Source organism: Salvelinus alpinus, chromosome 5 (assembly GCF_045679555.1).
Source record: "Salvelinus alpinus chromosome 5, SLU_Salpinus.1, whole genome shotgun sequence".
In the NCBI taxonomy this organism is placed as follows: Eukaryota; Metazoa; Chordata; class Actinopteri; order Salmoniformes; family Salmonidae; genus Salvelinus; species Salvelinus alpinus.
Genome location: NC_092090.1, coordinates 19,994,861 through 20,011,370, shown reverse-complemented (window position 1 = coordinate 20,011,370; position 16,510 = coordinate 19,994,861). Strand labels below are relative to the sequence as shown.

Here is a 16,510-nt window from a genome sequence, read left to right as displayed (position 1 = left end):
ATCGTCACACGGTTTGCAGCTAGCTAGCTGCGAAGTCAAGGTGCAAGTGACCAGAGCCTGCGGCTGGAATCCGGGGAAACTGAGAGAGAAGAAAAGTCCCGGAATGCTCCGGTCCGAGTCGCGTTGCACAAAAGTGCCGGTAGATTATCGAGCTAGAGGAATAGCTGATGACCACAACACGAGGGCAGCTGAAAACCAACGCTAGCCAGCAAACCGGCTAATTTCGGGGCAGCTACAGATTAGCTTCTGGCTAGCTATCGGAGTAGCTACTGGTTAGCTTTCAGGCTAGCTTCTGAATTAGCCCCTGGCTGGCTTCCACGATGGATTTTCAGTTTGAGGTAAATATTACTTTTTAGTAATTGGTGAAGCGGGTTGCAGGAAAGCTTTTGCAGGAAAGCTTTTGTAGTTGAGTTCTTGGATAATAAAATAAATAAAAGATAAGTGAAGAGAGGTGTAAATATATATACAGGACACAAACAATACGGAACAGAAAAAGACGTCTGAACTGCTAAGCAACCTTGGGGGCAGTCCCGTGTTTGTTTGTAAAAAGTTTGTTTGTCAGGCCCCAGGGTATGAAATACCTGTCAGGAGATCTCACCAGTAAAGATCTCGCTCTCTTGCTCTCTCTCTCTCACTCTCTCTCTCTCTCTCGCTATTGCTCTCTCTAGGAAAGTTAGTGATAGCAGACTCGTATCGTCCCATCCTACTGCGTACCAAACACATTCTGATCGGCAACAGAGGACAGCTGCACATAGGAAGTCCTGACTGCCCGTATAAGGGCAACCTTACCATCTCCTTATTTGGAAGGTGGGTTTTGAACCCAGACCAGATCTCATAGCCTTCAGCCCTCAACCTATTTGGTAGCCTCTAGACTCTATCCTCTTTCTCCTAGGCTCAAGCCTCTTTGTCCTAGCTCCTACCCTCTATCGTCTAGCCTCTATACTCTTATCTCCTAGCCCTTATCTCCTAGCCCCTAGCCTCTATCTCCTAACCTCTATCTCCTAGCCTCTAGCCTGTATCTCCTAGCCTCTGTCTCCTAGCCCCTAGACTCTGTCACTTAGCCCCTATTCTCTATCTCCTAGCCTCTATCTATTAGCCCCTACTCTCTATCTCCTAGCCCCTAGCCTCTATCTATTAGCCCCTATCTATTAGCCCCTAGCCTCTATCTCCTAGCCTCTAGCTCATAGCCTCTATCTCCTAGCCTCTATCTCCTAGTCTTTAGTCTTTATCTAGTATCTCCTAGCCTATATCCCCTTATCCCCTATCGTGTAACCCTCTAGCCCATATTCTTGATTCATTGGTTGATCAATCATTGACTCTTCTCCAGGTCTGACGACACAGACACAGAGCACAGTTACTTTGGCCGTAAGTACATTGGTGTGGGGACAGGAGGGACACTGGAGATCCATGGGGAGAAGAAGCTGTCGTGGACCTTCCTCAACAAGACTCTGCACCCAGGGGAGAGCGAGGACAACAGCTACCTCTTCGAGAGGGGCTGGGGCAACCGGGGTATCATAGTTCACGTCATTGACCCCAAGACTGGAGAAGTGCTCCACAATGATAGGTATTTTATATGTTGTCATGTTTTTATTTCACCTTTAGGCTTGCACAATTCTGGTACATTTTTCAAAAGTTCCCAGGTTTTACAGAAATGTTGGTTGGAAGGATGTCCTGCGTATTACCGTCTTATTCCATAAATGTTGGTTGGAAGGATGTCCTGCGTATTACCGTCTTATTCCAGAAATGTTGGTTGGAAGGATGTCCTGCGTATTACCGTCTTATTCCATAAATGTTGGTTGGAAGGATGTCCTGCGTATTACCGTCTTATTCCAGAAATGTTGGTTGGAAGGATGTCCTGCGTATTACCGTCTTATTCCAGAAATGTTGGTTGGAAGGATGTCCTGCGTATTACCGTCTTATTCCAGAAATGTTGGTTGGAAGGATGTCCTGCGTATTACCGTCTTATTCCAGAAATGTTGGTTGGAAGGATGTCCTGCGTATTACCGTCTTATTCCAGAACTCTTCCAACTGGGATTTCTGGAAAACCTGGGGACTTCTGGAAAGTTACTGGAATTTTGTTACTCTTTCACCTTTCACCTTTACTGTTTTTTACATCTACACTTTATTTCACTTTGTTTAATAGTAGCAACATTAGCCTGCTAACAATCACTGAAAATACATTACTTCAACACCCCTGTTGTAACAGAACGGCTGTGAGAAGCAAACATGTTAATAAAAAACAACACTGGAGGAATTGGTGGTCTCTTTAAAGCTGGAATCCTTCATAGTGAAACTGCCTCGTCCGTTTGGAATATTACAACAAAGAAGTTACTGCAGACAACAAACACGTTTTTTTTTCACTCTGACATCATTGCAGGGGGAAGCGAATAGCACAATATGTACGGCTGTTTTTAGTTTTGACAACTCTGCTCAACACACCTCACCTCCGTTTAGTCCACACAAAAAAAATATTTAAAAAGTGCTGGGGCGGACAGCGGACAGTGAAATGCGGAGCTGTTTCCCCTAATGCAGATTCTATCTTTAAGTCATGACAGATATTATTATTATCAGAATTCAGGATAAGACCCAGATGCAGACAGCTAGAATCACAGATGTTTATTGACTCAAACAGGTGGCAGGCAAAAGACTGGTCAAGGGCAGGCAGAGGTCCGTGATCCAGGGCAGAGTCAATAAGGTACAGAACAGCAAGCAGGCTCGGGGTCAGGGCAGGCAGAGGTCCGTAATCGGGTCAGAGTCAGGCAGGTACAGAACAGCAAGCAGGCTCAGGGTCAGGGCAGGCAGAGGTCCGTAATCCAGGGCAGAGTCAATAAGGTACAGAACAGCAAGCAGGCTCGGGGTCAGGGCAGGCAGAGGTCCGTAATCGGGTCAGAGTCAGGCAGGTACAGAACAGCAAGCAGGCTCGGGGTCAGGGCAGGCAGAGGTCCGTAATCGGGTCAGAGTCAGGCAGGTACAGAACAGCAAGCAGGCTCAGGGTCAGGGCAGGCAGAGGTTCGTAATCGGGTGTCAGGCAGGTACAGAACGGCAGGCAGGCTCAGGGTCAGGGCAGGCAGAATGGTCAGAACCAGGGAAACTAGGAAACAGAAACTTGAGAAAGCAGGAAGATGGAAAAACATGCTGATAAGACCTGACAAGACAAGACGAACTGGCAACAGACAAACAGAGAACACAGATATAAATACACTGGGGATAATGGCAAAGATAGGTGACACCTAGAGGGGGTGGAGACAAGCACAAAGACAGGTGAAACAGATCAGGGTGTGACAGTTATAATATGACACTAGAAAGGAGGGAGAATAGCAAACACACTCCTCTTGGTATTAACTATCTATTAGATTTATAATGTTCTCCCTATCCCATCGTTCAACATCTCTGATTGAATAAAGAATGTCAGAAAACATTTAATACGTACTGTAGTTAGAAAAACATTTAATATGCCATCAGAGTACTGGTAAACAATAATTAAAAAGCAATTAAACAAAACAAACTTAGCCTCCAAGAGAAGGCAAGTCTTGAGTATTGCGTCAGAAACTGAACCCCATTGAGAAATTAAAACCCCATTTGACAAATGTATTTACTATTGGTTTGATATCAATTACCATTGACCACAATTTCCTCACACAACCAAATTGAGACCTCACCCTCAAGATCTTACAGTAAGCTCTCATGGGACTGTATTGGGGCTGTGTGCAATTCATTCATTGATATTTGTTAGTATCAGAAGATCCACCATAGATCAACCTTCAGAAGAAGTTGTTTGTTGGAGTGATTGTATGAAGGTCTTTTTTTGTGCTCTGTTATGTAGCTATGATATAGGTCAGTGTTTCCCATCTCCGCTCCTCTAGTAGCGCCAACAGTACATATTTATATTGTGGACCCGTACAAGCACGCCTGATGCTACTTGTCAACTAATCATCAAGCCCTTGACAAGTTGAATCGGGTGTTTTTGTCCGACACAACACAAATGTGTGCCATTCGGGGTACTGGAGGACCGGAATTGGGAAACACTGATATAGGCTAACCATTCACCTCCCCCTCCCACTCCGCTACCCAGGTTTGACACATACCGCAGTAAAGAAGAGAGTCGTCGCTTGGCCCAGTATGTAGATGTGGTAGACAATGGGATGATTCTGGCCATGGTGGTCAACGACGAGGGGTCTAACAACCTAGAGGACTCGGCCAGGAAGATCCTCACCAAGCTGGGGAGTAAAGACTTCCACCGCCTGGGCTTCCGGTAGGTTCCTTGACCCCTGTCCTCCAACCAGGGAATTTTGAAAGCTATATTATACTGTACATGTATATCATTATGATGATTGATATTAGTATTAGATCATTGTTTTGGAAGACTCTTACTAAGCTGGGCAGCAGACACTCCTTGACCCCTGACCTCTAACCCAGGGGTTTCCCAAAATCCTTTTATGCATTGTGATCCATCTGTAGCCAACTATTTCTACAGCTGCTTGGTCTGAACCAACTGTCTTTGCGGCAACTGCCAGGGCTGGAAGGGACTTGAAATCAAAGGACATGGACAGATGGAATGTTAGAGTAGTCTGTTCTGCTGGTAATTGTTTAAAATAGATACTAAGTTGTATGCTAAATGGTAAATCACTTTTTGTAGCTTTACCATTGAATGTCTTACTTCTAATCTATAGCCACAGCCGAGGGTTAAGACACCTTGAAGCCAACCTGACTTGGTGGCCCTGACTTGGTGTGTTGTGAGTTGAGTCCTGAGCCACAGGAGAAATACATTTCTCTTAATCCTCTCTCTATAGTTTCCCTGGGGTAGTGCGTGCAGAGCATGATAGTGCTAGCGTAGCCACCTAGCTTAGCATTAGTGGATTATTTCTTCTTCTCTCCTTGCCTGGATGGTTCAACCTCCCTCTCTCTCTCTCTCTACCTCTACTTCCACCTCTCCCTACCTCTCTCTCTCTCTCTACCTCTACTTCCACCTCTCTCTACCTCTACTTCCACCTCTCCCTACCTCTACTTCCACCTCTCCCTACCTCTACTTCCACCTCTCCCTACCTCTACTTCCACCTCTCTCTACCTCTACTTCCACCTCTCCCTACCTCTACTTCCACCTCTCTCTCTACCTCTACTTCCACCTCTCTCTACCTCTACTTCCACCTCTCTCTACCCCCCTACCTCTCTCTCTCTACCTCTACTTCCACCTCTCCCTACCTCTCCCCCTCTCTCTCTCTACCTCTACTTCCACCTCTCCCCCCTCTCTCTCTCTACCTCTACTTCCATCTCTCTCTACCTCTTCTTCCACCTCTCCCCCCTCTCTACCTATACTTCCACCTCTCCCTACCTCTCCCCCCTCTCTCTCTACATCTACTTCCACCTCTCTCTACCTCTACTTCCACCTCTCTCTACCCCCCCCCTCTCTCGCTACCTCTACTTCCACCTCTCCCTACCTCCCCCCCTCTCTCTCTCCCTACCTCTACTTCCACCTCTCCCTACCTCTCCCCCCTCTCTCTCTACCTCTACTTCCACCTCTCCCTACCTCTCTCTACCCCCCCTCTCTCTCTACCTCTACTTCCAACTCTCCCTACCTCTTTCGACCCCCCCTCTCTCTCTACCTCTACTTCCACCTCTCCCTACCTCTCCCCCTCTCTCTCTCTCTACCTCTACTTCCACCTCTCCCTACCTCTCTCTACCTCTACTTCCACCTCTCCCTACCTCTCCCCCCTCTCTCTCTCTATACCTCTACTTCCACCTTTCCCTACCTCTCTCTACCTCTACTTCCACCTCTCCCTACCTCTCCCCCCTCTCTCTCTCTCTCTACCTCTACTTCCACCTCTCTCTCCCTCTACTTCCACCTCTCCCTACCTCTCCCCCCCTCTCTCTCTCTACCTCTACTTCCACCTCTCCCTACCTCTCCCCCCCTCTCTCTCTCTACCTCTACTTCCACCTCTCCCCTACCTCTCCCCCCCCCCTCTCTCTCTCCCTACCTCTACTTCCACCTCTCCCTACCTCTCCCCCCTCTCTCTCTACCTCTACTTCCACCTCTCCCTACCTCTCTCTACCCCCCCTCTCTCTCTACCTCTACTTCCAACTCTCCCTACCTCTTTCGACCCCCCCTCTCTCTCTACCTCTACTTCCACCTCTCCCTACCTCTCCCCCCTCTCTCTCTCTCTACCTCTACTTCCACCTCTCCCTACCTCTCTCTACCTCTACTTCCACCTCTCCCTACCTCTCCCCCTCTCTCTCTCTATACCTCTACTTCCACCTTTCCCTACCTCTCTCTACCTCTACTTCCACCTCTCCCTACCTCTCCCCCTCTCTCTCTCTATACCTCTACTTCCACCTTTCCCTACCTCTCTCTACCTCTACTTCCACCTCTCCCTACCTCTCCCCCCCCTCTCTCTCTCTACCTCTACTTCCACCTCTCCCTACCTCTCCCCCCCCTCTCTCTCTCTACCTCTACTTCCACCTCTCTCTACCTCTACTTCCACCTCTCCCTACCTCTCCCCCCTCTCTCTCTCTACCTCTACTTCCACCTCTCCCTACCTCTCCCCCCCCTCTCTCTCTCTACCTCTACCCACCTCTCCCTACCTCTCCCCCCCTCTCTCTCTCTACCTCTACTTCCACCTCTCCCTACCTCTCCCCCTCTCTCTCTCTCTCTCTCTCTACCTCTACTTCCACCTCTCTCTACCTCTACTTCCACCTCTCCCTACCTCTCCCTCTCTCTCTCTCTCTACCTCTACTTCCAGCTCTCCCTACCTCTCCCCCCCCTCTCTCTACCTCTACTTCCACCTCTCCCTACCTCTCCCTCTCTCTCTCTCTCTACCTCTACTTCCACCTCTCCCTACCTCTCCCCCCCCTCTCTCTCTACCTCTACTTCCACCTCTCTCTACCTCTACTTCCACCTCTCTCTACCTCCCCCACCTCTCTCTCTCTCTCTACCTCTACTTCCACCTCCCCCACCTCTCTCTCTCTCTCTACCTCTACTTCCACCTCTCCCCCCTCTCTCTCTCTCTACCTCTACTTCCACCTCTCCCCCCTCTCTCTCTCTCTACCTCTACTTCCACCTCTCTCTCTCTCTCTCTACCCCCCTCTCTCTCTGTCTACCTCTCTCTACCTCCCTATCTCTCACTACCTCTATCCACATCTCTTTACCTCTCTCCACCTCCCTCTACCTCTCTCTACCTTTCCCTCTATCTTTCTATCCCTCCACATCCGAATGGATGTGCTCCGCTAGAGCACGATAGCACTAGAGTAGCCACCTAGCATAACCACCTAGCGTAGCCACCGAGTGTACCGACCTAGCATAGCCTCCTAGCGTAGCGCTAGCAGATGACTCCTCTCCTGACCTGTTTGTCAGGCAGTGCTGCGCTGGCTGACCTAGCATAGCCTCCTAGCGTAGCGCTAGCAGAGCCTCCTAGCGTAGCGCTAGCAGATGACTCCTCTGCTGACCTGTTTGTCAGGCAGTGCTGCGCTGGCTGACCTAGCATAGCCTCCTAGCATAGCGCTAGCAGATGACTCCTCTCCTGACCTGTTTGTCAGGCAGTGCTGCGCTGGCTGACCTAGCATAGCCTCCTAGCGTAGCGCTAGCAGATGACTCCTCTGCTGACCTGTTTGTCAGGCAGTGCTGCGCTGGCTGACCTAGCATAGCCTCCTAGCGTAGCGCTAGCAGATGACTCCTCTGCTGACCTGTTTGTCAGGCAGTGCTGCGCTGGCTGACCTAGCATAGCCTCCTAGCGTAGCGCTAGCAGATGACTCCTCTGCTGACCTGTTTGTCAGGCAGTGCTGTGCTGGCTGACCTAGCATAGCGACGTAGCATAGCATAACATCACACTGATTTATAGGCTGCTGACAAACAGCCGTCTCTCTTATTCTCCCTCTTACTTTCTCTCCCTCTCCCTGGTCTAGCCACCAGAAATCTACACATTTTTGTTTGTGCAGTGTCTTTATCTCTCCTGGCACAGGACTGCTTAGCGAAAGCAGGGCGGAGAAGAAATAAAAGGAAAAAACATATGCTAGCAAGTCTCTCTCTCTCGCTCTCGCTCTCTCTCTCACTGTGTTAAAGTATCTCAGGAATGCATGGAAAATTGAAAGTAAATTGAGCCATGATAAGAAAACTCTTAAACTGAGGGTTAGTGAGTAGCATTTAAGTGAGCTAATCGAATATTCAGACTTATTGCATTCCTTCCTTCCAAACAGTAGAACTCAACTCAACCACCAGTATATTGGAATGTCCTACAATGGCTGTCATAATGGGGTTAGAAGAATGTGTGTGTGTGTGTGTGTGTGTGTGTGTGTGTGTGTGTGTGTGTGTGTGTGTGTGGTCAGGAGGGTTTACCATGGCTTAGAGCAGGTGTGTCAAACATACCCATTAAATCCATCCTGCGGTGGTTTAGGGAAATAACAATCTGAATCAACAATGACATGTAAAAAAATACAAAATGTGTAGAAATGACCTACATCTATAGTCTCTTCACTCTGTCCAGCTTGATAACAGTCATATATAGTCTCTTCACTCTGTCCAGCTTGATAACAGTCATCTATAGTCTCTTCACTCTGTCCAGCTTGATAACAGTCATCTATAGTCTCTACACTCTGTCCAGCTTGATAACAGTCATCTATAGTCTCTCCTCTCTGTCCAGCTTGATAACAGTCATCTATAGTCTCTTCACTCTGTCCAGTTTGATAACAGTCATCTATAGTCTCTTCACTCTGTCCAGCTTGATAACAGTCATCTATAGTCTCTTCACTCTGTCCAGCTTGATAACAGTCATCTATAGTCTCTCCTCTCTGTCCAGCTTGATAACAGTCATCTATAGTCTCTTCACTCTGTCCAGCTTGATAACAGTCATCTATAGTCTCTTCACTCTGTCCAGCTTGATAACAGTCATCTATAGTCTCTTCACTCTGTCCAGTTTGATAACAGTCATCTACAGTCTCTTCACTCTGTCCAGCTTGATAACAGTCATATATAGTCTCTCCTCTCTGTCCAGCTTGATAACAGTCATATATAGTCTCTTCACTCTGTCCAGCTTGATAAGTCATCTATTGTCTCTTCTCTCTGTCCAGCTTGATAACAGTCATCTACAGTCTCTACACTCTGTCCAGCTTGATAACAGTCATCTATAGTCTCTTCACTCTGTCCAGCTTGATAACAGCCATCTATAGTCTCTTCACTCTGTCCAGCTTGATAACAGTCATCTATAGTCTCTACACTCTGTCCAGCTTAATAACAGTCATCTATAGTCTCTTCTCTCTGTCCAGCTTGATAACAGTCATCTATAGTCTCTTCACACTGTCCAGCTTGATAACAGTCATCTATTGTCTCTTCACTCTGTCCAGTTTGATAACAGTCATCTATAGTCTCTTCACTCTGTCCAGCTTGATACCAGTCATCTATAGTCTCTTTACTCTGTCCAGCTTGATAACAGTCATCTATAGTCTCTTCACTGTCCAGCTTAATAACAGTCATCTATAGTCTCTTCTCTCTGTCCAGCTTGATAACAGTCATCTATAGTCTCTTCTCTCTGTCCAGCTTGATAACAGTCATCTATAGTCTCTTCACTGTCCAGCTTAATAACAGTCATCTATAGTCTCTTCACTCTGTCCAGCTTGATAACAGTCATCTATAGTCTCTTCACTCTGTCCAGCTTGATAACAGTCATCTATAGTCTCTTCACTCTGTCCAGCTTGATAACAGTCATCTATAGTCTCTTCACTCTGTCCAGCTTGATAACAGTCATCTATAGTCTCTTCACTCTGTCCAGCTTGATAACAGTCATCTATAGTCTCTTCACTCTGTCCAGCTTGATAACAGTCATCTATAGTCTCTTCACTCTGTCCAGCTTGATAACAGTCATCTATAGTCTCTTCACTCTGTCCAGTTTGATAACAGTCATCTATAGTCTCTTCACTCTGTCCAGCTTGATAACAGTCATCTATAGTCTCTTCACTCTGTCCAGCTTGATAACAGTCATCTATAGTCTCTTCACTCTGTCCAGCTTGATAACAGTCATATATAGTCTCTTCACTCTGTCCAGCTTGATAAGTCATCTATAGTCTCTACACTCTGTCCAGCTTGATAACAGTCATCTATAGTCTCTTCATTCTGTCCAGTTTGATAAGTCATCTATAGTCTCTTTACTCTGTCCAGCTTGATAACAGTCATCTATAGTCTCTTCACTGTCCAGCTTAATAACAGTCATCTATAGTCTCTTCTCTCTGTCCAGCTTGATAACAGTCATCTATAGTCTCTTCTCTCTGTCCAGCTTGATAACAGTCATCTATAGTCTCTTCACTCTGTCCAGTTTGATAACAGTCATCTATAGTCTCTTCACTCTGTCCAGTTTGATAACAGTCATCCATAGTCTCTTCACTCTGTCCAGCTTGATATCAGTCATCTATAGTCTCTTCACTCTGTCCAGCTTGATAAGTCATCTATAGTCTCTTCACTCTGTCCAGTTTGATAAGTCATCTATAGTCTCTACACTCTGTCCAGCTTGATAACAGTCATCTATAGTCTCTACACTCTGTCCAGCTTGATAACAGTCATCTATAGTCTCTTCACTCTGTCCAGCTTGATAACAGTCATCTATAGTCTCTACACTCTGTCCAGCTTGATAACAGTCATCTATAGTCTCTTCACTCTGTCCAGCTTGATAACAGTCATCTATAGTCTCTACACTCTGTCCAGCTTGATAACAGTCATCTATAGTCTCTTCACTCTGTCCAGCTTGATAACAGTCATCTATAGTCTCTTCACTCTGTCCAGCTTGATAACAGTCATATATAGTCTCTTCACTCTGTCCAGCTTGATAAGTCATCTATAGTCTCTTCACTCTGTCCAGTTTGATAACAGTCATCTATAGTCTCTTCACTCTGTCCAGCTTGATAACAGCCATCTATAGTCTCTACACTCTGTCCAGCTTGATAAGTCATCTATAGTCTCTTCACTCTGTCCAGCTTGATAACAGTCATATATAGTCTCTTCACTCTGTCCAGCTTGATAAGTCATCTATAGTCTCTTCACTCTGTCCAGTTTGATAACAGTCATCTATAGTCTCTACACTCTGTCCAGCTTGATAACAGTCATCTATAGTCTCTACACTCTGTCCAGCTTGATAACAGTCATCTATAGTCTCTTCACTCTGTCCAGCTTGATAACAGTCATCTATAGTCTCTTCACTCTGTCCAGCTTGATAACAGTCATCTATAGTCTCTTCACTGTCCAGCTTGATAACAGTCATCTATAGTCTCTTCACTCTGTCCAGCTTAATAACAGGCATCTATAGTCTCTTCACTCTGTCCATCTTGATAACAGTCATCTATAGTCTCTTCACCCTGTCCAGTTTGATAACAGTCATCTATAGTCTCTTCACTCTGTCCAGCTTGATAACAGTCATCTATAGTCTCTTCACTCTGTCCAGCTTGATAACAGTCATCTATAGTCTCTTCACTCTGTCCAGCTTGATAACAGTCATCTATAGTCTCTTCACTCTGTCCATCTTGATAACAGTCATCTATAGTCTCTTCACCCTGTCCAGTTTGATAACAGTCATCTATAGTCTCTTCACCCTGTCCAGTTTGATAACAGTCATCTATAGTCTCTTCACTCTGTCCAGCTTGATAACAGTCATCTATTGTCTCTTCACTCTGTCCAGCTTGATAACAGTCATCTATAGTCTCTTCACTGTCCAGCTTGATAACAGTCATCTATAGTCTCTTCACTCTGTCCAGCTTGATAACAGTCATCTATAGTCTCTTCACTCTGTCCAGCTTGATAACAGTCATCTATAGTCTCTTCACTCTGTCCAGCTTGATAACAGTCATCTATAGTCTCTTCACTCTGTCCAGCTTGATAACAGTCATCTATAGTCTCTTCACTCTGTCCAGCTTGATAACAGTCATCTATAGTCTCTTCACTCTGTCCAGTTTGATAACAGTCATCTATAGTCTCTTCACTCTGTCCAGCTTGATAACAGTCATCTATAGTCTCTTCACTCTGTCCAGTTTGATAACAGTCATCTATAGTCTCTTCTCTCTGTCCAGCTTGATAACAGTCATCTATAGTCTCTTCACTCTGTCCAGTTTGATAACAGTCATCTATAGTCTCTTCACTCTGTCCAGCTTGATAACAGTCATCTATAGTCTCTTCACTCTGTCCAGCTTAATAACAGTCATCTATAGTCTCTTCACTCTGTCCAGCTTGATAACAGTCATCTATAGTCTCTACACTCTGTCCAGCTTGATAACAGTCATCTATAGTCTCTTCACTCTGTCCAGCTTGATAACAGTCATCTATAGTCTCTTCACTCTGTCCAGCTTGATAACAGTCATCTATAGTCTCTTCACTCTGTCCAGCTTGATAACAGTCATCTATAGTCTCTTCACTCTGTCCAGCTTGATAACAGTCATCTATAGTCTCTTTACTCTGTCCAGCTTGATAACAGTCATCTATAGTCTCTTCACTCTGTCCAGCTTGATAACAGTCACCTATAGTCTCTTCACTCTGTCCAGCTTGATAACAGTCATCTATAGTCTCTTCACTCTGTCCAGCTTGATAACAGTCATCTATAGTCTCTTCACTCTGTCCAGCTTGATAACAGTCATCTATAGTCTCTTCACTCTGTCCAGCTTGATAACAGTCATCTATAGTCTCTTCACTCTGTCCAGCTTGATAACAGTCATCTATAGTCTCTTCACTCTGTCCAGCTTGATAACAGTCATCTATAGTCTCTTCACTCTGTCCAGCTTGATAACAGTCATCTATAGTCTCTTCACTCTGTCCAGCTTGATAACAGTCATCTATAGTCTCTTCACTCTGTCCAGCTTGATAACAGTCATCTATAGTCTCTTCACTCTGTCCAGCTTGATAACATTCATCTATTGTCTCTTCACTCTGTCCAGCTTAATAACAGTCATCTATAGTCTCTTCACTCTGTCCAGCTTAATAACAGTCATCTATAGTCTCTTCACTGTCCAGCTTAATAACAGTCATCTATAGTCTCCTCACTCTGTCCAGTTTGATAACAGTCATCTATAGTCTCTTCACTCTGTCCAGCTTGATAACAGTCATCTATAGTCTCTACACTCTGTCCAGCTTAACAACAGTCATCTATAGTCTCTTCACTCTGTCCAGCTTGATAACAGTCATCTATAGTCTCTTCACTCTGTCCAGCTTGATAACAGTCATCTATAGTCTCTTCACTCTGTCCAGTTTGATAACAGTCATCTATAGTCTCTTCATTCTGTCCAGTTTGATAAGTCATCTATAGTCTCTTCACTCTGTCCAGCTTGATAACAGTCATCTATAGTCTCTTTACTCTGTCCAGCTTGATAACAGTCATCTATAGTCTCTTCACTCTGTCCAGCTTGATAACAGTCATCTATAGTCTCTTCACTCTGTCCAGTTTGATAACAGTCATCTATAGTCTCTTCACTCTGTCCAGCTTAATAACAGTAATCTATAGTCTCTTCACTCTGTCCAGTTTGATAACAGTCATCTATAGTCTCTTCATTCTGTCCAGTTTGATATCAGTCATCTATAGTCTCTTCACTCTGTCCAGCTTGATAACAGTCATCTATAGTCTCTTCACTCTGTCCAGCTTGATAACAGTCATCTATAGTCTCTTCACTCTGTCCAGCTTGATAACAGTCATCTATAGTCTCTTCACTGTCCAGCTTGATAAGAGCCATCTATAGTCTCTTCACTCTGTCCAGCTTAATAACAGGCATCTATAGTCTCTTCACTCTGTCCATCTTGATAACAGTCATCTATAGTCTCTTCACTGTGTCCAGTTTGATAACAGTCATCTATAGTCTCTTCACTCTGTCCAGCTTGATAACAGTCATCTATAGTCTCTTCACTGTCCAGCTTGATAACAGTCATCTATAGTCTCTTCACTCTGTCCAGTTTGATAACAGTCATCTACAGTCTCTTCACTGTCCAGCTTGATAAGAGCCATCTATAGTCTCTTCACTCTGTCCAGCTTAATAACAGGCATCTATAGTCTCTTCACTCTGTCCATCTTGATAACAGTCATCTATAGTCTCTTCACTGTGTCCAGTTTGATAACAGTCATCTATAGTCTCTTCACTCTGTCCAGCTTGATAACAGTCATATATAGTCTCTTCACTCTGTCCAGCTTGATAAGTCATCTATAGTCTCTACACTCTGTCCAGCTTGATAACAGTCATCTATAGTCTCTTCATTCTGTCCAGTTTGATAAGTCATCTATAGTCTCTTCACTCTGTCCAGCTTGATAACAGTCATCTATAGTCTCTTCACTGTCCAGCTTGATAACAGTCATCTATAGTCTCTTCACTCTGTCCAGCTTGATAACAGTCATCTATAGTCTCATCTCTCTGTACAGCTTGATAACAGTCATCTATAGTCTCTTCACTCTGTCCAGCTTGATAACAGTCATCTATAGTCTCTTCACTCTGTCCAGCTTGATAACAGTCATCTATAGTCTCTTCACTCTGTCCAGTTTGATAACAGTCATCTATAGTCTCCTCACTCTGTCCAGCTTGATAACAGTCATCTATAGTCTATTCACTCTGTCCAGCTTGATAACAGTCATCTATAGTCTCTTCACTCTGTCCAGCTTAATAACAGTCATCTATAGTCTCTTCACTCTGTCCAGCTTGATAACAGTCATCTATAGTCTCCTCACTCTGTCCAGCTTGATAACAGTCATCTATAGTCTCTTCACTGTCCAGCTTGATAACAGTCATCTATAGTCTCTTCACTCTGTCCAGCTTGATAACAGTCATCTATAGTCTCTTCACTCTGTCCAGTTTGATAACAGTCATCTATAGTCTCCTCACTCTGTCCAGCTTGATAACAGTCATCTATAGTCTCTTCACTCTGTCCAGCTTGATAACAGTCATCTATAGTCTCTTCACTCTGTCCAGCTTAATAACAGTCATCTATAGTCTCTTCACTCTGTCCAGCTTGATAACAGTCATCTATAGTCTCCTCACTCTGTCCAGCTTGATAACAGTCATCTATAGTCTCCTCACTCTGTCCAGCTTGATAACAGTCATCTATAGTCTCCTCACTCTGTCCAGCTTGATAACAGTCATCTATAGTCTCCTCACTCTGTCCAGCTTGATAACAGTCATCTATAGTCTCTTCACTCTGTCCAGCTTGATAACAGTCATCTATAGTCTCTTCACTCTGTCCAGCTTGATAACAGTCATTTATAGTCTCTTCATTCTGTCCAGTTTGATAACAGTCATCTATAGTCTCTTCACTCTGTCCAGCTTGATAACAGTCATCTATAGTCTCTTCACTCTGTCCAGCTTGATAACAGTCATCTATAGTCTCTTCACTCTGTCCAGTTTGATAACAGTCATCTATAGTCTCTTCACTCTGTCCAGCTTGATAACAGTCATCTATAGTCTCTTCACTCTGTCCAGCTTGATAACAGTCATCTATAGTCTCTTCACTCTGTCCAGTTTGATAACAGTCATCTATAGTCTCTTCACTCTGTCCAGCTTGATAACAGTCATCTATAGTCTCTTCACTCTGTCCAGCTTGATAACAGTCATCTATAGTCTCTTCACTCTGTCCAGCTTGATAACAGTCATCTATAGTCTCTTCACTCTGTTCAGCTTGATAACAGTCATCTATAGTCTCCTCACTCTGTCCAGCTTGATAACAGTCATCTATAGTCTCTTCACTCTGTCCAGCTTGATAACAGTCATCTATAGTCTCTTCACTCTGTTCAGCTTGATAACAGTCATCTATAGTCTCCTCACTCTGTCCAGCTTGATAACAGTCATCTATAGTCTCTTCACTCTGTACAGCTTGATAAGTCATCTATAGTCTCTTCACTCTGTTCAGCTTGATAACAGTCATCTATAGTCTCTTCACTCTGTCCAGTTTGATAACAGTCATCTATAGTCTCTTCACTCTGTCCAGTTTGATAACAGTCATCTATAGTCTCTTCACTCTGTCCAGTTTGATAACAGTCATCTATAGTCTCTTCACTCTGTCCAGTTTGATAACAGTCATCTATAGTCTCTTCACTCTGTCCAGCTTGATAACAGTCATCTATAGTCTCTTCACTCTGTCCAGCTTGATAACAGTCATCTATAGTCTCTACACTCTGTCCAGCTTGATAACAGTCATCTATAGTCTCTTCACTCTGTCCAGTTTGATAACAGTCATCTATAGTCTCTTCACTCTGTCCAGTTTGATAACAGTCATCTATAGTCTCTACACTCTGTCCAGCTTGATAACAGTCATCTATAGTCTCTACACTCTGTCCAGCTTGATAACAGTCATCTATAGTCTCTTCACTCTGTTCAGCTTGATAACAGTCATCTATAGTCTCTTCTCTCTGTCCAGCTTGATAACAGTCATCTATAGTCTCTTCACTCTGTCCAGCTTGATAACAGTCATCTATAGTCTCCTCACTCTGTCCAGCTTGATAACAGTCATCTATAGTCTCTTCACTCTGTTCAGCTTGATAACAGTCATCTATAGTCTCTTCACTCTGTTCAGCTTGATAACAGT

General features: G+C 44.6%; 1 protein-coding gene across 3 annotated transcripts in view; it reads left to right on the top strand.

Moving 5' to 3' along the window:
- LOC139575666 (cell migration-inducing and hyaluronan-binding protein-like) overlaps positions 1-16,510 on the top strand; it is a 167,083-nt gene that overhangs the window by 78,066 nt on the left and 72,507 nt on the right. For all 3 annotated transcript variants that reach the window (XM_071400857.1, XM_071400858.1, XM_071400859.1), the window contains exons 4-6: positions 669-807; positions 1,328-1,564; positions 4,073-4,252. In XM_071400857.1, coding sequence (XP_071256958.1) covers positions 669-807; positions 1,328-1,564; positions 4,073-4,252 — 556 coding nt within the window. The remainder of the gene's footprint in view (positions 1-668; positions 808-1,327; positions 1,565-4,072; positions 4,253-16,510) is intronic.